General features: G+C 39.3%; 1 protein-coding gene across 1 annotated transcript in view; it reads right to left on the bottom strand.

Annotated features, from left to right (window-relative positions):
* TTC29 (tetratricopeptide repeat domain 29) overlaps positions 1–22,024 on the bottom strand; it is a 130,781-nt gene extending 108,757 nt beyond the window's left edge. Inside the window, exons 1-4 of the mRNA XM_036282283.1 lie at positions 21,925–22,024; positions 21,197–21,243; positions 15,383–15,480; positions 13,456–13,539 (exon numbers count right to left, since the gene is read on the bottom strand). Of these exons, the coding sequence (XP_036138176.1) occupies positions 13,456–13,539; positions 15,383–15,474 (176 nt within the window). The 5' untranslated portion in view covers positions 15,475–15,480; positions 21,197–21,243; positions 21,925–22,024. The remainder of the gene's footprint in view (positions 1–13,455; positions 13,540–15,382; positions 15,481–21,196; positions 21,244–21,924) is intronic.
* Between the last annotated feature and the right edge of the window lie 2,850 nt (positions 22,025–24,874).

Here is a 24,874-nt window from a genome sequence, read left to right as displayed (position 1 = left end):
TCTTTTGGAATTTATTATCAGGAAAAAGCTTGTTTCTCTTGAAGAACTGATATGTTTCCTTTCACCAGGTAATGAGAAATGGATACTTCCTTACATCTCCCTTTGTGCCCAGTCTGCCCAGGAGTTCAGAGTAGAACTTAATGTTTCCTCAGGGGAACTATATTAACTCTAGTGGGAAGCATATTTACATATTTCTCCTTTATTTGCCTTTACTTTTCTATTTATAATCCGATGCTGTGTAATATAAAACGTTAACTTTAAGTTTCTTCAATCTTTCCTAGAAAGCAAGTAAGCAAGCAATAAAGTGTTATTTTATGTAAGTCAGAAGATCCTTAAAGGAGAATGAAACACGATCCCTGCTTGCAAAGGATTCCAAGCCTAGAGCAGAGTCCTTTCCTATGACAATTCACAGCAAGAAAGACATTTTACATTGCAACACAGTACAGGTACACACATACGTCACATATGTGTATATGAAGCGAAAGTTCAGAACCACTAATAACCCAAAATGTTCTCATGTCTTTCTAGACAGCAACTCAATCCTCATAACTATTAATGAGCCAGGCCATATTATTATTATCCTTTTTTTTTTTTTTCAGATGAGGAAAATGAGACATAGAAAGGTTACTACCTTGGCCCAAACAACCAGTGCTAGTAAGTGTGAAGCTGGAGTGCAGGGAGCCTGGTTTAGATCCAATGCCCCACTTCATTCATCTGGCAGCCTCCCACCATTTAGCCTTACTCTGTGCAAAGCACTCTCTTCTGTTCGATTTTATGATCCTCTCTTTCACTTTTTAAATGCTGGTCATGATCTCCAAACAGATGGGTCATAACCACTACCCACTAATGGGTCACATTCTATAGTTTGTTAAACATTAATCAAGAAGGAAAAAACCCACACAAACATGACATGACTGTCCGTGGCTCTGAACTCTACCATGTCGCAGAGGATGAATCAAAGGAGCAAAGCGTCCATGGCTCCAGCCCTCTTGAATCTCCTAGTCTAGGAGAGGACACAAAGTAGCAATGACAATGCAATGCTGCAAGTGCCATTACATTGTGCCAAGACATTCTGGGTACTGCAGGTCCTAGAGTAGGTTTTATTACAGGTATTATGCTAGCAAGGTTACCTAGTAGAGCTGAGTAAGAATGAGTAAGAGATAGCCGTTAAGTGGAAGGGGTAAAAGCATTCTGGGTCAAGGGAATGGTGATACACTGAAGTTGGGAGATGAGAGGATGTTGTTTAAAGAAGACCTGAATACTATCTGAGACAGAATGGTAGAATGATCCAAGAACAGGCCCTCCACTACCTAGGTTCAGATCCCTGCTCTTCTACTTATTAGCTGTGTGACTCAGTATCTCTGTGCTTCCATTTCCTTAGCTGTACATGGAAACTAACAAAGGTTTTCCTACTATTAAATGAATTAATACCTACAAGGCACTAAGAGCAGTATCTGAAACAGTAAGTGCTGAACAAATATTAGTCATTATTGTTATTTTGGCAAAGAATACATTTTCAAAGTGGGAGTGGAAGAGATTACACAGGCTGGGTGTGGTTAGCCTTAGTTAAAAAATACTGATTGAAGGCCAACTACGTGCTGGGTACTGTTACAGGTACTGGGTACTGTTACAGGTACTGGGTACTGTTACAGGTACCGGAGACTCAGCTGTGACCAAGGCCTTCCCCACTTGCTCAGGTCATCTTTTCCCTGCCTGTATCCTGAATAAAGGTCTTCCTCTAGCTACATTCTTTTTTTTTTTTATCCTCACCCGAGGACATTTTTTTGCATTTATCTTCAGATAGAGCGGGAGGGAGAGAGGGGTGAAGAGGGAGAGAGAAACATCGATGTGAGAGAGACATATCAACTGGTTGCCACCCACACAACCCCAACCGGGGCCAGGGACAAACTGCAACCAAGGTACATGCCCTTAGCGAGAAACAAACCCGGGACTCTCCAGTCCGCGGCAGATGCTCTAACTGCTGAGCCAAACAGACCAGGGTTTGCTACATATATTTTGAGTACCTGGCCATTTAGCAAGTCCAGGTGTTAAAAATTTGCTTATAACAAGTATTTCTGTAGTTTGTAAAAGCACCTTTGGAAGGCAATTTTGAAACTCAAGATGAAAACCTAAGACTGGCAAAAGGCTAATTTACCTTACGTGAGTAAGTATAATACAATTCAAACTGAGGCAGGAGAGAAAGGTTTTATTTTATTATTATTATTTTTATTAATTAAATTTTGTTACAGATGTTTCTCCTTTTTCCCCCACCGGTTCTCCCCTCCCCCTCCCTCCCTGCCCTGTCCCGAGCTTTGTTGTCCATGTCCATTGTTCATTCACACATGCATATAAGTTCTGTGGTTTATCTCTCCGCCACCACCCCCTCTTCTGGGGATTGTCAGTCTGTACCCCACTTCCACGTCTCTGGGACTACTCCATTCCTCAGACTGTTATGTTCATTATATTCCACAAATAAGTGAGATCATATGATACTTGTCTTTCTCTGTTTGGCTTGTTGCACTTAGGATGATACTTTCCAGGTCCCTTCATGTGGTCTCAAAGGATAAGAGATCTTTCTTACAGCTGCATAGTACTCCATTGTGTATATGTACCACTGCTTTTTTATCCATTCGTCTACTGATGGACACTTGGGCTGTTTCCAGATCTCAGCTATTGTAAATAGTGCTGCTACAAACATAGGGGTACATATATTCTTTCTGATTGGTGTTTCAGGCTTCTTAGGGTATATTCCTAGCAGTGGGATCACTGGGTCAAATGGAAGTTCAATTTTAATTTTTTGAGGTAACACCATATTGTTTTCCATAGTGGTTGCACCAGTCTGCATTCCCACCAGCAGTGTACTAGAGTCCCCTTTTCTCCACACCCTCGCCAACTCTTGTTGTTTGATGATTTGTTGATGGCGGCCATTCTGACAGGTGTGAGGTGATACCTCACTGTTGTTTTAATTTGCATCTCTCTGATGATTAGTGATGTTGAGCATTTCTTCATATGTCTCTTAGCCATTTGTATGTCCTGTTTGGAGAAGTGTCTATTTAGTTCCTCTGCCCATTTTTTAATTGGGTTCTTTGTCTTCCTTTTGTGGAGTTGTATGAGCATTCTTTATATATTGGATATTAACCCCTTATCTGATATATCATTGGCAATGATGCTCTCCTATACAGTGGGTAGCCTTTCCGTTTTGATGATTATATCTTTCGCTGTGCAGAAGCTTTTGAGTTTGATGTAGTCCCATGTATTCATTTTCTCCTTTGTTTCTATTGCCTTAGGTGATGTATCAGTAAAGATTCTGCTGCATATGATGTCTGAAATTTTGTTGCCTACAGTTTCTTGTAGGATTTTTATGGATTCATGAATCACATTTAAGTCTTTTATCCATTTTGAGTTTATTCTTGTGTAGAGTGTAAGTTGATGGTCTAGTTTCATTTTTCTGCATGTAGCTGTCCAATTTTCCCAAAAAGGCTGTCCTTATTCCACTGTATGCTCTTGCCACCTTTGTCAAATATTAATTGAGCATATTGCCTTGGGTCCATTTCTGGGTTCTCTGTTCTGTTCCACTGGTCTATATGCCTGTTCTTGTGCCAGTACCAGGTTGTTTTGATTACAGTGGCTTTGTAGTATAACCTGAAATCTGGTAATGTGATCCCTCCAACTTTGTTCTTCTTTTTCAAGATTGCTGTGGCTATTTGAGGTCTTTTTTGGTTCCATATGAACTTTTGAAGTACTTGTTCTAATTCTGTGAAATATGCCATTGGTATTTTGATGGGGATTGCACTGAATCTATAGATTGCTTTGGGTAGTATACACATTTTAATGATGTTAATTCTTCCACTCCATGAACAGGGTATGTGCTTCCACTTTTTTATATCTTCCTCTATTTCTTTTTTCAATGACCTGTAGTTTTCTGTAAATAGGTCCTTTATTTCTTGGTTAAGTTTATTCCTAGGTATCTTAATTTTTTTGCCTCAATGGTAAATGTGATTGTTTTCTTAGTTTTTCTTTCTGTGAGTTCATCATTGGTGTATAAGAATGCCATCGATTTCTTGACGTTAATTTTGTATCCTGCTACTTTGTCAAATTCATTTATTAAGTCTAGTAAATTTTTGATGGAGTCTTTGGGGTTTCCTACATATCGTATGATGTCATCTGCAAATAATGACAGTTTCACTTCCTCCTTTTCAATTTGGATCCCTTTTATTTTTTCTTCCTGTCTGATTGCTGTGGCTAAGACTTCCAGTAATATGTTAAATAAGAGTAGCGAAAGTGGGCATCCTTGCCTTGTTCCTGTTCTTAAGGAAAATGCTTTTAGTTTTTGCCCATTGAGTATGATGTTGGCTGTAGGTCTTTCATATATGGCCTTTATTATGTCTAGATATGATCCCTCTATTCCCACACTGCTGAGTGTTTTTATCAGAAATTGATGCTGGATTTTGTCGAAGGCTTTTTCGGCATCTATTGATATGATCATGTGATTTTTATTCTCATTTTATTTATGTGATGTATCATGTTTATTGATTTGTGAATATTGTACCAGCCTTGCATCCCTGGGATGAATCCCACTTGGTCATGGTGGATAATTTTTTTGGTGTATTGCTGGATCCGATTTGCTAGTATTTTGTTCAGGATTTCGGCATCTATGTTCATCATGGATATTGGCCTGTAGTTTTTTTTTCTTTGTAGTATCTTTTTCTGGTTTTGGAATTAGAATTATGCTGGCTTCATAAAACAAGTTTGGAAGTTTTACTTCTTCTTGAATTTTTTGAAATAGTTTGAGGAGAATGGGTATTAGTTCTTCTTTGAATGTTTGGTAAAACTACCCCTGTTAAGCCATCCGGGCCTGGGCTTTTGTTTTCTGGTAGAGTCTTGATTACATCTTCAATTTCTTCTCTTGTTATTGGTCTGTTCAAGTTTTCTATCTTTTCCTGGTCCAGTTTTGGGAGACTTGGTGTTTCTAGAACTTTGTCCATTTTGCTTAGATTGTCGAATTTGTTGCCATGTAATTGTTCATAGCAGTTGTTAACGATCTTTTGTATTTCTGTGGTATCAGTTGTTACTTCTCCTCTTTCATTTCTGATTTTGTGTATTTGGGTTCTCTCTCTTTGTTTCTTGGTGAGTCTAGCTAAGGGTCCATCAATCTTTTTTATCTTTTCAAAAATCCAGCTCTTTGTTTCATTGATCCTTTGAATTGTTTTTTTGGACTCTATGTTGTTTATTTCTGCTTTGATCTTTACTATTTCCTTCTTTCTACTTGCTCTGGGGTTTTCTTTTTGTTTGCTCTCTAGTTCTTTAAGTTGTGAGGTTAGATAGTCTATTAGAGACTTTTCTTGTTTTTTGAGGTAGGCCTGTATAGTGCTATGAACTTCCCTCTCAAAACTGCTTTCACTGCATCCCATAGATTTTGTGTTGTTGTGTGTTCATTTTCATTGGTTTCCAGGAAGTTTTTAATTTCTTCGTTGATCTCCTCGGTAACCCATTCATTATTTAATAACATGCATTTAGCTTACATGTGTTCAAATGTCTTTGCATGTTTTTGTTGCAACTGATTTCTAGTTTCATGCCATTGTGATCTGAGAAGATGCTTGATATGATTTCAGTCTTCTGGACCTTGTAGAGACTTAGTTTGTGCCCTAATATGTGGTCTATCTTTGAGAATGTCCCACGTGCACTTGAGAAGAATGTGAATTCTGTAGTTTTGGGGTGTAATTCTCTGTAGATATCTATTAAATCCATTTGGTCTAGCGCTTCCTTTAGAGTCTCTGTTTCCTTGCTAATTTTTTGTCTAGAGGATCTATCCAGTGATGTCAGCGGGGTGTTGAAGTCCCCTGCTATGATTGTATTGCTATCGATTTCTCCTTTGAAGTCCTCCAGAAGATTTTTAATATATGTTGGTGCTCCTACATTGGGTGCATATATGTTTATCAAGGTTATATCTTCCTGTTGGATAGATCCTTTCAATACTATGTAGTGGCCTTGTTTGTTTCTAGTTATGACCTTCATTTTGAAATCTATTATATCAGATATGAGTATTGCTACCCCAGCTTTTTTTTCCTTTCTGTTTGCTTGAAAGATTTTTTTCCATCCCTTCATTTTCAACCTACGTGAGTCTTTTGTTGAGACGTGGGTCTCTTGTAAACAACATATGGATGAGTCATGCTTTCTTATCCAATCAGCTACTCTGTGTCTTTTTATGGGAGCATTCAATCCATTTACATTTAAGGTTATTATTGATATGTATTGATTTATTGCCAGTTTTGTTTAGTGTGCTTCCTATTTCTCCTGCTAATTATAGCAGTCCTTTTAACATTTCTTGCAGTGCTGGGTTGGTGCTAATGTATTCCCTTAGCCTTTTTTTGTCTGGGAAGCTCTTTATTTGACCTTCTATTTTGAATGATAGCCTTGCTGGGTAGAGTAGTCTTGGATTCAGATCCTTGTTTTTCATGACCTTGATTACTTCATGCCATTCCCTTCTGGCCTTTAGTGTTTCTGTTAAGAAGTCAGCTGAGAGCCTTATTATGGGGTTTCCTTTGTAGGTAACCTGTTGCTTATCTCTTGCTACTTTTAGGATTCTCTCTTTGTCTTGAATTTTTGGCACTTTGATTACTATGTGTCTTGGTGTGGGCCTGTTTGGGTTCTTCTTACTTGGGGATCTCCATGCTTCTTGAACTTGAATGCCTTCTTTCTTCACCAAATTAGGGACGTTTTCTGTCACTATTTCTTCAAATATATTCTCTAACCCTTGCTCATTTTCTTCTTCTTCAGGGACTCCTATGGTGCGAATGTTATTATGTTTCCAGTTGTCCCACAGTTCTCTTAAGCTGTTTTTCTGTTTTTTAATTATTTTTTCCCTTTGGTTTTCTGATTGGTTGATTTTTTCTACCCTATCTTCTAATTCATTGATCCGGTCCTCAGCTTCCTCTACTCTGCTATTTAGACTTTCCAATGTGTTTTTTATTTCTGATATGTCATTCTTCATTTCTTCTTGGTGGTTTTTAATTTCTAACTGGTTGATTTTCAACATTTCTGTGTCTTTACTCATGGTGCTCATGTCCTTACACATGCTGTTGAGCTTCCTCAAGATCATGGCTCTGAATTCTAGTTCTGTTAACTTGCTTAACTGCACCTCATTTATCTCATCTTTTGTAGAGGTCTCTTGTTCTTTCATTTGGCTTTTGTTTCTGTTTTTCACCATTTTGGCTATCACAGTGGGCTTTGGAGTCTGCCAAATTTTCCCTGTGGGTGTTGGTGTTCTGCTGTTTGTGGCTCCCTCTCCTGTGTTTGGATGAGGCAGGGAGGACCCATTTTAAACACCACAGTCAAGTCTTAACTTTCCTGGTTAGAGTTGCTAGCCCAGGGAATGGTAGTTATCCTCTAGCTTTTTTGCCTGGAGGCTATTAGTAGAGGTCACCTGAAGAACCTTGGTTTCTGAGTTGACTGAAAAACTCCCTCAGGTGCTCAGTGTAAGAGGATTTCCAGAGGATGGGGCAGATGCTGGTTGTTAATGGGTCTCAATTAGCATTTCAATGGCCACCCACCAGGTGGGTTTGAATTTCTGAGGGAGGGGCCGCCGCCTCTCCCCTGGGCCGTGGGAAGGAGTAAGATGACCACAGTCCTGCGTGGCTGCAACTCAGCAAAAGCTCTGAGCACCCTCCAAATCCCGAGTGTCCCCACACAGTTCCAGTCCAGTCTGCCCTCCCTCTGCCGCAGCCCATGGTGAGTGGCTGCTGCCAATTTAGCCTCTGTCAGTGCTCTGAGCCGTGGAGAAGCCTGGGACTTTAACCCGAGGGTGCTGCTCCCAGCTAAGGGCGGCGGAGGCTGCGGCAGCTCCCAGCCAAGGGTGTAGCACCCAGCCTAGGTCGTAGGACCCAGCCGAGGCAGCTGCTGGTCCCAGCTGAGGGCGTAGCAGGAGAGAAAGGTTATAAAAGATACAAAAAATAAGTGGTTCTTCTGTTTCTTTACAACCCAGACTCTTTGAATATGGTAAGTGATAGTTCCACCTGCCACTGTGCTGACCAAATGACACTCAGCGAACATCACTGATGATGCTGAAAGACATTCTGAAGATAAGCAGTACCAGAGATGTGCACAGTTTTGAACTAAATCTGTTCTTCCACATAAGAGCTTGATATCTGAAGCAGAAAATAATATTGAGCAGATTAGCATTCCCTGTCCCTCGAGATTTTGTTTATTTGTATCCTCATATACATAGCCAAAGATATAAAAACTGCCCCCCAGAAATTTTTATTTGAATCTATAAATGACATTTTTATTACTTACCTACTCAAAGCAATTATGATATGATAATCAGTGATACTTTAGGTACTTTAAGAAAACAATAATACATTCCAGTAATATAATAGAGGACATTTTTAAAGTATAGAAGCACAAGATGACCTTCTTTAGTTAAAGATCAGTTAAATACTATTAATGAACTTGTTTGAAGACTTACCTAAGAAAGTCAAATTATGTGTCAAATATACATACAATGTTGTTGAAAACAATGTATCTATTAGGCAAAGCAATAATCCAGTCACTTAAAAAGTAATAAGGTATACTGAAATTCCTCCTGTAAATGTGGATGATAAAAAACAAACAAACAAACAAACACACCCAGAAGCCTTTTGTTTTTAACTGTTTTACCCATTCCAAAGTCAACTAAACCCCCATCAAAAGGATTTGGCCAATCCAGGAACAACTGCTTCAGGTTGTCCTGCTCAGTGACTCATTTCTATGTTATATTCCTACTTGGGTACATAAAACTTCCTTGATTCCAAGTCAAGCCAGCTACATGTAACACTGAACTAAAAATGTTATAAGCAAAGAATATTCATAGCAGGATACCCATTTCATGGTGGTGTTAATCTTACCTGTATTCTTTCATTCAATCATTTATTTCACATCTACTTCCTAAACTCTGACTCCTAGGCCTGGTGACACATGGCACACACAGACCCACTCCTGCTCCTGCAGAGCTTCCATTCTAGGATGCTAGGGATGAGACAGTTGGCACATAATTTCCCAGCACAGGATGGGGACCAGCTGACATCAGAAATAGACCCAGATAATTTGATTGAAAGAAAATGTGGGTGGGGTAAAGGCTACTAAATTGCAAGATCAGGGAATGGCAGACAGAGAGTGTCAGCAGTAATACACCCAGAGTAGTGGGTGGTGGGGAGAATGGGAGATAAGCTCAGAGAAGCTGGCAATGTCCCAACCCTGCACAGCATTAGGCCATATGGACAGTTTAGAGTTTATCATAAGAACAATGGGAAGCTGTGTGTGTGTGTGTGTGTGTGTGTGTGTGTGTGTGTGTGTGTGTGTGTGGAGGGGGGAGGTGGTAAAAAAGAGGAGTGCTATTATCTAATTTTTTCAAAAGCTCACCCTGGAGGCTGAATTTTAGCAGTTAAAGGGGATAGGAGAAGAGCAATTAGGAGACTATTTTGGTGATCTTGGCAAGAGATGATGGTGGCAATGTAATGACGAGAAGTGGATTAACACAGGATATATTTGGGACTTACATCTGATAAAGCCTACTGATGGATTAGATGGGGTGGGAGGTGGACTAAAAGCAAGGTGAAACTCAGGGCAGTCTTGATACCATTGACTGAATTGGGGAAAGACTGTGGGGAAATATTTGGTGGGGAGTGAGGGACACTCGGAGTAAAGCAAGAATCCAGACGGGACCACAGTAGCCTTGAAATGTCTACTAAAATCCAAGGAACTATGTCAAGGAGGCAGATGAAAATAAAAATTTGGAGTTCCTTGGAGAGGTCAGGGTTGGATTTACAAATTTGATAGTCATCAGGTTATTGCTAAGAATCAAAGCTAGAAGACTGGATCTGGGTAGAGTATAGCTGGAGTCGAGTCCCTAAGACCCAGCCCTAGGACACCCACCAGTGAGAGTTTGAAAAGGGAAAGCCAGACAGTAAAGGAGACTGAGGCAGCACAAAGAGTTTGGAGGAAAACCATAGAATGTGGCATCCTGGAAACCACAGTCACAGAATGTTCACGAAAACAGTGCTCAACTCTGTCTAATGCTGTGAAGACATCAAATCAGATGAGGACAGAAACATGGCCATTAGATATGGTAAAAATGGAGACAGTGGTCACCATAAACAGAGAGAGTTTGATGAGTTCTGGGGTTGGAAATCTATTAGGAGTCATTGAGCCAAGAATAGGATGGGAAGATATTGAGATATTGCTTCTGGCTGCTGTGAAGGCTAGAGAAAAATGGGGTAGAATATGGAGAAGGATAAGAAGCCAAGGGAAATACCAGAGTAGATGTAATGTTAATGAGATTGATCCAATGAAAAAGGAGAAATTGATGATATAGAAGAAAACCATGTTTAACTGCAGGAGAAAGTCTTAGAACAAGTATGAGGGGAGGGTATCCAGGACACAAGTAGAGACATCATCAGAGTGTGAATTTACATGTAAGTAGGTGGGTAGATTTTGAGGTGCATGATGAGTGGTTATTTTGGTACTAGACAAAGAGCACATACATAATATGTGATATCAAAGCTAGTGTCATCAATTATATGGAGTAATAACTGTAACATTTATTACCATCTTAGAGAAGTTTAAGGCAGTGTAGAGAGGGATTTGAGGGTGTACCTTATATTGCTTTTGTCTGATTGTAAGTTGATTCATCAGTTCCCTCTCATTACATTCTTATCCACTGAAGATCTGTAGTATACCAGATTGGTCATTTTATAATGTTACCAGCCAGGGAGCCAAACTCAGTCATTCCTTGGCAAGTCCTACCATCTTGGTCTTCTCCAACATCCTCTAGAGCTCTAAGGCTGTACCCCACAGTACAATCAGCACCCATTCATTAGTATTTGTTTTCTGCTCATAGATCTTATTTTCTCAAATAGAGACAAGGATAGGGACAACTATTTCACAATAAAATATCATTGTCTCTCCCACTGTGAAAAAATGAGTGTTACACATAAAGTGAGCACTTAATAAATGCTTGTTGACCAATTTATCTTTTCAGAGTTGAATAGCTAATAAAAAGTCTCATGTAGCAATTCCTTGGCTAACAGTATATACATAATGCTTCTTGGCACCTGCTGAGTATTGCTGGGGGATGCTGAAATCATTCATCCATTTTCTTTTTTACAATGCTATTCAATTAGTTTGTCTGAGGCAAAGTCTAGAGTGTGTATCAATCAAAAGCATACTACTGAGCTAAGTACAAGCTTTGTACTAAGTTCACATCCACTTTCTTTGGGAAAAGGCTTTGGTCTAAAAAGTATTCAAGTGCAGGAAGTTTAGAGAGACTACAATATTGAGGACTGAGACTTACCCAGTACTACTTGTTTTCTGTAACATAATATGAATTTGAAATCAATTTGTTAATCTCCTTAGTGAAAAAATTACACTGTTGACAGATTAGTCCTCAATATAGCCTATTTTGCATTGTCTTAGAATGCAAAATTTTGCATTGTCTTAGAATGTCAAAATTTTCTTCAGTACAGACTGAAAGCGTAGCAGATTTTAAGTATATGGATTTTCAGCTTGTTGAATTATGTGAAGAAAACATTTAATTCCAAATTCAAGTCCTAATTCTTAAGCCAGTTACTGCTATTCAGATGTTTTTATATTTAAATCAGAATGCAAGTATTACACCATCAGACATTATTGACTTTAATTTTATCCAACAGGTTACCATGGAAAGTCAACAAATTAACAATCAGAGTAGCAATTTCCATAGGACCAGGACACTACATATAGCAGTCAATATAGCTCTAAGGACGGTAGTGATTACAGTTACTGTAAAATTTTGTCACTCTGTAAAACAAAGTATCGACTGATACAATGAACTATTTATTCTCTTTTTCTGTGTTATATGCAAACTGACAAAATAATACCCAATAAAATGAAATATATCAAGAGAATTATAACTTGAGACTATATGAAGACCTATATCAAAAATATCATGAATATTTCTTCATTTGGATCTCACAGTACTGGAAAATACTAATAGAATATATTAAATAATTTTTTTCATAAAATATTTTACTTAAATCATTGAATGAATTCATAAGATGCATGTGCATTTGAGATTTCCATTTTTCAAGGTTTACATGTAAATATCTGCTAACAGATTCACCAAGTCTATAGGCAAGAAACATAAACTTGTTTAACTTTATTCTAGGTTTCGATTTACTTTTCACTAACCTACATGGATTTTTATACTATTTTTACTCACACCATAAATTGGGTTCTAACTAGTGGTAAAATGGCACAGTTTACATTGTTGATTCAAAAAATAAATCTTGACAATTTAGAATTATTTTAAAATTAACCAGTAAACAGTGATCCATTAATTCTCTTTGTGGATTCTCGGTGGCATGAAGGCAAGACACATTAGTAAAGAATTTTTTTTAATCACTAGGAAAACAAATATATGAATCTGCCTCGGCTGGTTTGGCTTAGTGGTTAGAGCATCAGCCCTGGTACCAAAGGGTCATAGGTTTGATTCCCAGTCAAGGGCACATGCCTGGGTTGCAGGTTTGATCCCTGGCCTCGGTCAGGGTTGTTCAGGAGGCAACCAATAGGCGTGTCTCTCTGGTATCAATGTTTCTCTCTTTCTCTCCTCCTTCCACTCTCTCTCTCAAAAAAAAAACAATGGAAAAATATCTTCAGGTGAGGATCAACAACAAATATATATAGAGAGATATATATAAAAGGTCTGAGCTGGCAGGAGATGACATCTACAATGCAAGGCCAATGTAGAGCAAAACAATTTTATTACATGTGCCTGGGTGCAGGCGGGCTGAGCCTGAAAAGGGGTCAGCCTCAAATAATAGTTGGGGTGCAGGTTATATACTCTACTTCTAGCTTCCGGCAGTTCCTGTTGCCTGTACTCTGCATGGCCCATTGTCCACTTTGCAGTTGGACTGGTCTGGTATCACATCCTGCATCTGCTGGGTGATTCATTGTCTTGTGGATAATTCAATAATCCTTACTCAACAGAAGGCTGAGCAAAGGTCACGTAGACAATACATTTTTCACAGTTTCCGCCTTTTGCAAGCTTTACCTTTACCCTTTGAAACGTTACTAACTCTTTAATACACACACACATACCTATATATGAATCTTTCTCATAAAGTTTTTTTCTCTCACATGGAGGCAACACACCTTAAAATGGAGGTTAATAAGCAATTAATGGCACAGACTTAACTAAAATATTACAAATGTGACAGTATAATATCTTGGTAAATATGAGAATTTTGAGAGCCATAAAATTAAAGACTTTGATATGTGTGAGATCAATAGACATGACTTATCACTATTTAATGTGAGCTTTAATTTTTAAATGCCATGTTCCAATGAGAAGGTGTACTGCACAGGAAAATTGAAATTTCAATAAAGAATCAAGACAAAAGAAACAAAGTTTATATTAAAGTACCTTTAAGAGGTTATACTTACGCAGCAACCTCCTCTTTCGACAATCCTTTGAACTTCACCTCCAGATAATGATCTATGTCATCTTTTTCTTTGATCAGTTGAGCCCTAAATGAAATGGAAAGAAATAACAAAGCACTGCCTTATCAAGTAGAATACCTACCAAACATAAAATGCCACCAGGAGAACAGAAATATTCTGGGCATGATACCATATATAATAAACGTTCTACAATAGCTGTAGAGTAAGGTTATTGATTGATTATTTCTAAATTTTAATTTTCTTGAATGGAAAAAGACAGGGAAGAATATCAAACCCAGGGTGTAAACAAATAAAGCACCAAACATGTTAAAATAATCTGCATTTTTAAACAAATGGAGTTTTTTATTCAAAGCTTATAAGATCTTCCATTTTGCTTATGTTTCACAGTACAACCTTCCAATGACAGAAGTCATTCTGTTTGGCACATAATATTTAATCAAGAATAAGAATACCTATTGGATACAAACGTGTAAAATGTATTTGTCCTAGACATTAACAAATTTGTTCTGCAATGTTGCTTGAGTGTTTTGTTAATTCAGACATGAAACTCAAATAATTATTAAAAGTTCAAAGTGCAAAGTAATTGTAAGAAGGCTTCAGTGAGAAATATATTACATGTGTAGTGGTTTATTCTTCATACCCCACTGCATCTTTAAAAAAAGCATGTTATTATTATACCCTGAACAAACATCTGTTTTTATTCAGAAGTAATGGAGAATGTTGATATAAGACTTTGCCTTAAATGGTTATGATAAAAATGTTTTTATTCAATATAAATACAAGCAAAGTTTTTCTTTAAAAATTCATCTTATTTTAGAGATGTGAGGTTGGCTGTGTTTTTACTCACGTTATAAAAAAAATGTCATCTCAATAATTTAAAAAGATAGGGAGAATAATCTTTTTTCGACTTTGTTAACATTTCACATTGTTCAAAAGTAAAATATAGATACCATTATATCTACATATATATTTGTAACATAATGTATCAGTTATGTCTCAGTAAAAATACACATCCTGGAATTATGCATTTATAAATAATTTTTTTTTAAATTTTTTTGAAAAGAACATTTAATTACTATTATAAAAACTTTATGTAGTCTAGCTAAATGTATGTATTTTGTCCAGGGGTTTTGATCTTTCCCAGATATACTAGAAATATATAGAAATACTAAAAATGAGGTATGACTTTTTTTCAGAATAAAGTAGTCTCATAATACTTTGATTGTTACGCTTGGCAAGAATCGAAAAGTATGTATATTAAGAAAATAATCAGACCAAGACATGCAAGTTATACTGATAAATAATGTGTGCATTACTCAACATCAATGCAGTTATAAATGCAGTTACTAAACAGTGCAGTCTCAGTTAATATTCATCATTATGACAAAGTACATGCAGTTCTCTGTCCTGCAGCTTCGCAGCTACAACTCCAGGAGCTCTGGCTGTTCGCAGGCAGCAGCCTTAGACGGTGCGTTTGGAGGCCCCGGGGTCATTCCAGGAGCTAAATCAGGCCTGCCAATCTACCCTAGTTGTAAGACTATGTGTGTCTTCCTTCCTCCAAAATGAAATCCGCACTCAGGACCTTGTGGATTAGAAGCCAGACCCTGCTCATTCCTAAAGCTTCTTGCCTTCTGTTCTCCACATACATTTTTTTTTTAAGAATGTATCTCCAAAGCGCTATAGGAACAATGATATAAGTGGAATGAGAAATAAAATGACCAAATGAGCACTAGCTTTCTAAATAAATATATTCTTAATATTTAAATAAAGTCCATCGATTTTTTTAGAACCACAGATTTGAATACTCTGAATACAACAATATGCTTTTGTCTTTAAACATTTGCTATTGACATTTCTTACAGTAAGGAACTTATCCTGCAGGAAAAGAAGTGAAAACCAGGTCACGTACCTTGGAATTGTTTCAGGGCAGCACGGCAGCTTCTGTCTGGCTAGGGACGTAAGCTTTGGGCGTGTCATGGCCAGTGGGGGCAGGGTAGTCATTTTGGACTACAAAAACAAAAAACAACAACACAGAAATGGTATTTTACAGCATAAATCTTTCAAAGAATATTTTAAGACATCATTAGATCCACAGTCTGTCGTCTGAGCTGAGTGCTGTGTGCGTAGACCTACAGTTGTCTTATTCAGGAACGATACTCAGTGGGTGAATTCTACAGGTGGCTTCTCTCATTATTTTCTTCTACTAACTGCCTTGTGGCCAATTTATTACTTGTCTGCGTCTCTACCATGAAGGAGAAAATCTGATAAATGTGAAAATTCAGTCAATCAGGAGTGTTGGTATGGATTTTGTTAAGAGACATGATTACAATTAAAAAGTAAAGATTTTTAGAACAGCTACAGATTTCAAGTGTCCGTGCTTTGCTTTCCTGTTATAATGAATAATTTAAAATTGTTCAGCCCTGGCCAGTTTTGCTCAGTGGTTCGAGCATCAGCTTGCAGACCAGAGTCCTGAGTTCAGTTCCCATTAAGGGCATGTACCTCAGTTGCAGTTCGTCCCCTGCCCTGGTTGAGGTGGTGTGGGTGGCAAACACTCGATGTATCTCTCTCACATTGATGTTTCTCTCTCTCTGTTCCTCCCTCTCTCCCTCCTACTCTATCTGAAGATAGATGCAAAAATGTCCTTGGGTGAGGATAAAAAAACTAAAAATAAAATTGCTCATATTTTGCTGTTTTCTAAAAAGTTTTATCATTCACAAATAAAGGCTTTCCCTTAGCAGTAATAAATGCCAAGAATAATTCTCAACAAGGGGATGGCTGCCTTAAGAGACACTCAGCTGAAACAGTGTCAAAAATCACTTTGAGACGTAGTGGTTTAAAAAACAATAAGTAAAACAACAATCGTTTTATGATATTTCACATTTTTTGTGGGTCAGAAATTAGGATAGGGAACAATGGATTGGTTTTTCTCTACTCTACAACAGTGGGGGCCTGAGCTGGGAGAATTCAGAAGGTTGAGGGTAACTCAATAAGGGGGAGCAGGAAGCATCTGTGTCTTCACTCATATATCTGATAGTCAATGCTAATTTTTTTCCTTTATTGATTTTAAAGTGAGAGGGAGAGAGAGAGAGAAACATCGATGAGAGAGAACATCAACTGACTGCCTCCTGCATGTCCCCACTGGGGATCGGCCCCACAACTTGGGCATGTGCCCTGACTGGGAATTGAACTGGTGACCTCTTGGTGAATGGGTCAATGCTCAACCACTGAGTCACACCGGCTGGACATCAATGCTAATTATTAGCTGGGACCTCAACTGGGGTCTCTTCCAGAATACACACATGTATCCTCTCCATGTGGCTTGAACTTCCTCACAGCATGGCAGCCCTAGACTTACTTGGCAATTCGGGCTCCAAAGGCAAGTACCCCAAAGAAAAGCCAGGTGGAAGCTGTATCCCCTTTTATGGCCTGGCCTTGGAAACCATGTAGCATCACTTCTGCTATAATAATAGGCCTGTCCAGATTCAAAGCTAGTGAACATAGACCCACCTATTGATGAGAGAGCATCAAAGTCACATTGAAAGAAAGAATGTGAGATGGAAGAAATTGTTGGGGCCATCTTTGGGAAATGCAATGTGTCACAGTGGAGAAGAAAAGTGAGTAATAATAAAAGTGGGTCTATAGAATCAAGTTATCTAAAACTTACTCCAAAGAGGAAGCAGTGTGGAAATAATGCCAGTGGACATTTAATAAAGAAATTGTCCCATGTTGTGAGATCTTTCAGATGCAAGAGAACTCATCCTATTGTTGAATAGAGAGACATCCTAAAGGCCAGAGCCTCTTGACTCTACCAGCACTATGTCCATCAGTTCAAGTTCTACCCTCAGCCCCACCAAGCAACAGGAGGATTGTTTTGGTTTTAAATTACTTATCTCCAGCATTTACTACCTACCTGTGTGACCAAGGGTAAGTCACCATCAACCTGGACCTTGAACATATTCAACAAATTAAGCTACTACTTTGTGCCAGATACTGTTCTAGGTGCTGAAGACACAGGTGCGAACAAAAAGACAAAGATCTCTGACCTCACAAATTTACACTGTAGGGGTGGATGTGGGGGGAAATCAGACAACACACAAATGAACAAAATATATAGAAGATCTATAGAAAAAAAAAGAAAGCAAGGGACTAGAAAGTACCCAAATGCCCACCAGTACCAAAGGGATAAACAAGAGCACAAGGAGATGAAGTCAAAGACTTGAGGAGAAATTTTATATTCTGATGGGACGGGGTCTTGAAAGTTACTGTAAAAACTGACTTTCACTCTGATTGAGGTAAGAATCCACTGGAGGATTCTGAGCAGAGGATCTGACGTGATCTGACTTCCACCTTCTAAGATCACGATGGCTTCTCTTTATTTATTTTTTTATCCTCACCCAAGGACATTTTTCCATTTTTTGTTCAGATAGAGTGGGGAGGGAAAGAGAGGAAGAGAGAGAGAGAGAAACATCGATGTGAAAGGGACACATTGAGTGGCTGCCTCCCGCATGACCCAACCAGGGCCGGGGACAAAGTACCACCAAGGTATGTGCCCTTAGCAGGAACCAAACTCGGGTCTCTCTGGATTGCAGGCCGATGCTCTAACTGCTGAGCCAAACCGGCCAGGGCTCTCTTTTAAACTTAGACCATAGAGAGAAAGAAGGGCGGATGGCAGAGAGGCCAGCTGGGAGCTTGCAGTGAAATCTGGGTGAAAGAGGACGTTTGTTCAGGTAGAGTTGGAGGTAGAGACATAGTCAGACCTGAGGTAGAGCCACCTGTGAATGGCTGAGACAATATTCCAACATTCCTCTGTGCTACAAAGTCACAGCAGGGGTGGGGGTGGGGGGAGCAATAAGACGACAAAAATCTTTTGAAATTCAGTGTAGCAATAGGCAGTCTTGTGTTCTAAACGTAGATTACTACCCTGGCTTGAAAATAATTTTTCACATAACTAAAGAGAAAATTCTAATGCAGATCAGTTTCTAGTTTTAGATATAATACAATCCTCATATTTAAGAAAATGAATCCTAAAGTATCTAGATTATCAGGGCATGATATGATCCATGAAACATAATGTCCATCCATTTTTCTGTAGCTGTAGTTTTAAAGCACACGGTCTAAACAGATGTTAGTCCTCTTCTCTGAAACATTAGAAACCTACTGTATTATATACTTCGCAACTTCGTAATATAATGACTTAATTCTTCTGTAATTAAAAAAAAAACTATTTTGCTGATTAGATGTTATATTAATTAGTTGAGTTACTTGGGTAACCAGAACTTACTAAATGGCAACCTTTGTAGAACATGTGGGGACAAATTATGACCTACATAGGGTTGGACCTCATGTACAGCTTTGAAGGGACACCAAAGGATCCCCAAACCCACCTCCCACGATCCCATTTCAGAGAAACTGTGGAGACTCTGTGTTCGGAGTTTTCTAATGTTACAGAGTAAATCTGCACCGTATCAGTTCTTACCTGTGATGTGTCTATCCCTAGTGCACTTTGAAAGGGAGAGAAGAAAACAATGACTAATCTTACTTCAGTTGGGGCATTTCATCCTCTGTGAATTAAGATTATTCTGAGAGCCCCACTTTGCTTACCAAAGGCACTGGGGCAGTGGTGACGACTGCATAACTGTGCTTTAAAATGAGGAAACAGTACTTGTGATTTCTCTAAAAAACAGGAAGACAAGGCTACTTAGAAACAGTGGCCCCAGAAGCTCTGATCCAGCCAGTATATCCCATCAAGATGTGTATCGGCGCCCCTTCCCCAAGATGAGCTACCAGTATGTGATATAAAATGTATCCTTTTTCTGTTTACTTGGGTCAGATTGTTTTTGCTACAAAATATAAACATCTAATGAAATCAAATGCAAACGTTATACATGGAGAGGAATATGTCTTCTTTGTCACACAGATCAACTGTGATTTCTTTCCCCTCCAAACCTGAGTCAACGTTTCCTACCATTAAAGTTTCAGCTGCCAGCTCCTTCGTTTTGCTCTCCTCTGATCTGAGCACATGAGCAGCAGGAGCACCTTTACTCTTAAATTTAGTTTAATGTAGGGATTGCAAGCCCTGCTGGCAAGCCTTAAGGCACAAACTCTGAATGGGGGGTGATCAGAGCCTAATGATAAAGTAGAAAAAGTTATTAACTGCATATTGGGAAAAATATCCCTCAAGCAAACTCTATCGGAAAGTTTAAGGTCAGAGTGAGGGTGGAAGTTACCAGGCTCCCTCCTCACTCTAAACCCCACACCCTGTCTTCCCCATGCCTGTTGGAAAAGGGAATTTTGTTTTTCAAAATACATGCCCACATAAGGGTATTTCATTTTCCATAAGAGATAAAGTGTGCACTGAAATTTTGCACCCTTGATATTTGAAATGCATCAATTATTTTTATAAGTTCAGTCTTATTTATGCTGAATTAGAAAATAGTTATATTCTAGCATATAGAAAGAGTCAAAGAGAAAATAACTGAGAGAAAAAAAAAATGCAAGCATCTTTGGGGCCTGTTATTTCAGGCTTAAATTATACCTGTAGAGTGAAAAAAGCCTTTTGCTGTTTGTTAAATTGAGCTGTATCGTTTCCGCAGTGTTGGCCAGTATTGTGATCTCTAACCAGGAGGAATGAAATAACTGAGGCCTGAAGCAGAAATGGAACACACCCTTAACAGTGGCACTTCATCAGGGTTCTCCTGGCTCAAGACCACAGAGGAAATCACACAAGACAGGAGCAAGGCAGGGAGGGCAATTGTTCAGTTACAGGTGAGTAAAGGAGAAGGAGGAGGAGAGGCATTTCTATAGCTGGTACCAAAATGAGCTTAGCCCCAGGAGCTGAGGGTGAAGCACTCTGTTAGGAGGACCCAGAGGCAGCTCCCCCAGTGCCAGCAAGTGGGCGGGGCTGCATGTGGCACCAAGGGGGGCTGAGACAAAGATCAAAAGGCTGCCTGAAGCCATTCCACTGTTGGTATTCAGAAGAGATTTCGGGGATTCTTTGATCTGCTGGTTGGCTCTTGTATCAGTTGTATTTAGTCTCTAAATTTGGCCCCCACATGCAAAGACAAATGAGAAAGGAGAAATACAGGATGAAAGGTTTGAGTGCTGGGTCAGACTGAATGTGTCCCACGGTGTGAGTTTAAATCTCTGGCCCCCAAGTAAAATTCTTCAAAGAATAACCCTCTTGCCCACTATCCCAGGAGACAGCCTCATCAGGAAACACAAAGGAAGGAGAGGGATCCTACTTGGGAGTGACTATATCTGAGGCCGACCACTGTCTCCAGAATTCAGTCACTTTGGGGTAAAAGCTGAGATATAAGAAATAAAGCCAATAAACCACAACAAGCAAATTTATGATGTGTCATCAAGAGAATTCAAAATAAATGATTTTATTAAGAAGAAAACCATTTACAAGAATTAGAACTTTTCATACTATCACCACAAGCTCTCTTACTATGAAAGTCTAAAGAAAACTACGGAAGAAATATAAACAATTATGTTCCTGAAAAAGAATTTTTAAAATTCACATAAAGAAGTTTAAGGAGTCACTAAATGTTTATCCCCTGCATCATAATTTTTGGAAACTTCTAGCACTCCATGGTAGGTAATTAGATAAGTTGTTGAATAATATAAATAGGTTTCCTATCAACGGACATTTATTGATGGTTAAATCAAAACATAAATCAATGAAAGTGTTTGAAGACAGGCCATGGTTCACTTGACTTACATTTGGAGATCACTGCTGAAGGTCTTTCCCGGCTTACAGACTTCAGACTGAAAACCAGGAAGTAAAGAATAATAGCAAAGGAGAGAAGAAAAAGTTTAAAATTAGTCAATAGAATAACTTCTCTCCCTGCCCCATATCCTTGAATAAGAATTATTCATACAACAAATACCAAATACCTACTATGTATCTAGGAACTTAAAAAAAAAAAAAAGTATAGACACGATGGGAGACGTTAATTACAAATTCAAGGAAACATCAGTACGTACAGGTATTGATATGATACAGGGTGGGCCAAAAGTTGATTTACAGTTGTTCGTATGGAAACTAATTAATAAATAACCATACAAGAATAAACTCTATGTTTGCGTACCCACAACAACTTTTGCCCCACCCTCTATTCCAATACAAAAGTGACCTTGGGGATAACAATTTGATCTCTCAAACTTGTGAGTCACCTTTACCCAAACCCAGGGCATCTCGGTTCCCTTTCTGCTCCTGCCTAGTTCTAATCAGGCCTAATCATTTACTCCGACGTCTTTTGGCTTGTCCTCGGCCCTCACTGGGTCAGGTGAGCTGGGGGCGAGGGCCTCAGCTGAGGACGCTTGAGGCGCGTTTCCAGACCCACGAGGAAGGTCTGTGCGGGTCAGGGAGGCACTGCCTGGAAGGACAACCCGCCTCTGCTGGGAACCGTGCAAGTCCTGCCCGAGCCTCGTCCCTGCGTCACGAACCTCGGTGGACTGGCCCTGAGGAACAACTCTGGTTTTCCGTTCCCCCGAAGTCAGTCCCCCACGGGCGGCAGGTGCTGGGCGCCGGCGCTGCCCCCACTTCCCGCGGTAGCTGTAAGACGCTGGGGGCAGACGCGGGGGCGTCTCCAGAGAAACAGAAGCGACGGGGTGGGGGCGGGGTTAGACTGGACCGGGGCTCGGGATTGGGGCAGCTCCCAGACTCTCGGGCACGGGGGCGGGGCCTGCTGGGGGCGGGGCCTATTGAGGAGCGGGGCCTCTAGACTGAGCAGGCTCTTCCAACAAGGCAGCTTTGAAAAGTAAGACCAGTCTCAGAAATTAGTTCACCTAAGCCAAGGACCTGAACTGTGCCGCCCTAAAACATCTCCTTCATGGCACGTCATTCCGGATATTTCGCCAACATTTCTCTGTTGTCCATAGGACTGATGGAAAAACACTCAGTTTGGCATTCCTGACCCCTGTGACCTGATGTCACTTTATCCAGCTAGTTAAGTCATTCATTCCCCTCCTCCTCAACCTCAGCTGCTGGCAGAACCATCTTTTCTTTCTCTCTCCAGAAAGAACATCTAATTTTGAGTTGTGGTGAGTTAAAAACTCAAGTTCTCCTTATAGAATCTCCCTGTGTCGTGTGTGTAACTCTTTACCAGAAACTCGGGATTTTATATTTATACTGATTAATGGCTGTCTGTTTATCTCAGCCCATCATGCCATCCCATCTCTCATTTGTAAGTGGAAGGAAGCTCTCTTACTTGCTCATTCTCTCAGACATGCAGAGGACAAGAGGGTGAGGCCTGTTGCTTATTTTCAAATACAGCTGTGCTGGAAAGTGAGGCTCTTATTCATTGCCTACTGTTACACACTTGCTTATACAAACCATTCTATTAATCATGAATCAATTCCATTTGGAATACATATATATATACCTCCACTCATCCATTGATGGGCACTTTGGCTATATACCCAGGAGTGAGAATGCTAGTCAAGTGGTAGTTCTATTTTTAACTTTCCACAGTGACTATACCAATTTACATTCTCACCAACAGTGTACAAGGGTTTCCATTTCACCAAAGGGTCTTTTATACACCACTGTTCACATCGCCAAAACCAGGCTACGTAACTAGGTAAAACAGATGCAGATTATCAATCTATTTATTTTTAATAAATAAGGTAGACAGGTAGTACAGAGTGAATTAAGGGGAGCTTTAAACTTTAAATAGCACATTATATATTACTAGCTAGTGCATTCCACTCCTGTCTTGGCCCAAGGAGAGCATGATGGTTCCAGGCAGAATACCATGCTGGATCACTGCACCGATAGGCAGTCTAATAGGAAATGGAGAGCAAGAACTAGCAGGTACCCTCCATGTCTCGATAATATAAATATTTACCAAAAGGAACAATATATAGCTTATGAAAATATAGAAGTCTTTCAGTAAGGTTCAGTAAGGTTTTGGGGTGACTTAGACGGATAGATACTCCAATGTAAAAGATAATTTATTGAAATTTGCACATTCAACCAAAATGTTATATGTATATCTTTGGATTTTGGAGGCTGATCTGAGCTACAACCTCTGATCTCCTCGGAAGCTGTGTCCTGCCCTGAGCTAATAGAGGCAGTTCTTGGTTTCCAGGCCCAGGATGTGCCCTGAAATCAGCCCTTCCCGAGTCCAGTGCGTAGCTTTACAATGGTTCTGTAGGCTTCTGATATCATTCCAATAAATTAATTTTTCTAAAGTTAGTCAGAGATGACTTTTATTACTACAAGTACAGAACACTAATTTACACAACATTTAAGAAAGTATTAGGTGATACAAAATGAGATAATAAAGTTTGTTTAAAAAAGCACAAATCAGTAGACATTAAAGATAATATCAGTTTTTCACTGAACATTTTAGAACATTATACATTTTCTAAAATAGCTGAAACTAAAGTTCAATTAAGAAATTGTATTAAAGAGTATATATAATTACATTTATTTTCTATTGCTACAGAGAGACTTGATAAAATTCATTTTAAAAATTGAGGCCAGTGGCAACCACTTGATATGTCCCTTTCACGTCGATGTTTCTCTTTCTCTCCCTCCCTCCCACTCTATCTGAACAAAATATCAAAAAATGTCCTCGAGTGAGGATAAAAAAATAAATTTAATAAAATTGAGGCCAGCCCTGGCTGGTTTGGCACAGTGGTTAGAGCGTCCGCCCACAGACCAGAGAGACCCAGGTTCAGTTCCTGCTGAGGGCACATACCTCGGTTGCAGTTTGTCCTCGCCCCTGGTTGGGGTTGTGTAGGTGGCAACCAGTAGATGTGTCTCTCTCACATCGATATTTCTCTCTCTCTTCCTCCCTCTCTCCCTCTCACTCTATCTGAAGATGACTGCAAATGTCCACAGGTAAGGATAAAAAAAAATTGAGGCCAGCCCTGACCATTTGGGCTCCGCAGTTAAAGCCTAGGCCCACGGACCAAAAGTCATGGGTTTCATTCTGGTCAAGGGCACATACCTCAGTTGCAGTACAGTCCCTGCCCTGGTTGGAGTCATGCGGGAAGCAGCCAATTAAAGTGTCTCTCTCATATCAGTGTTTCTCTCTCTCTCTCTCTCTCCCTCCCTCCCTCCCACTGTATCTGAAGATAAATGGAAAAATATCCTCAGGTGAGGATTTAAAAAAAACTGAGGCCCAAATAGGCTATGTCAAATGATGATATGTTTTGACCTTGCTGAAAATATAAAATATTTTTGAGGTTTAAATATTTTCCATTTGTGGAATAAATCAGGTGGAGAAATCTAGTCAATATTTATTGATCTTACATAAACAGTGTGTACTGCACTTAATATTCTAAGGTAAAACAAAAAGCCATTTGCTTATTGATGCTTGCAAGTAATAATTTTTATACTTAATTTAGAGTCAAAAGCCTTTTATAGATTTTACCAATATGCATA

Source organism: Molossus molossus, unplaced genomic scaffold (genome assembly GCF_014108415.1).
Source record: "Molossus molossus isolate mMolMol1 unplaced genomic scaffold, mMolMol1.p scaffold_m16_p_4, whole genome shotgun sequence".
NCBI classification, from domain to species: domain Eukaryota; kingdom Metazoa; phylum Chordata; class Mammalia; order Chiroptera; family Molossidae; genus Molossus; species Molossus molossus.
This window is presented reverse-complemented; position numbering and strand designations above follow the sequence as displayed.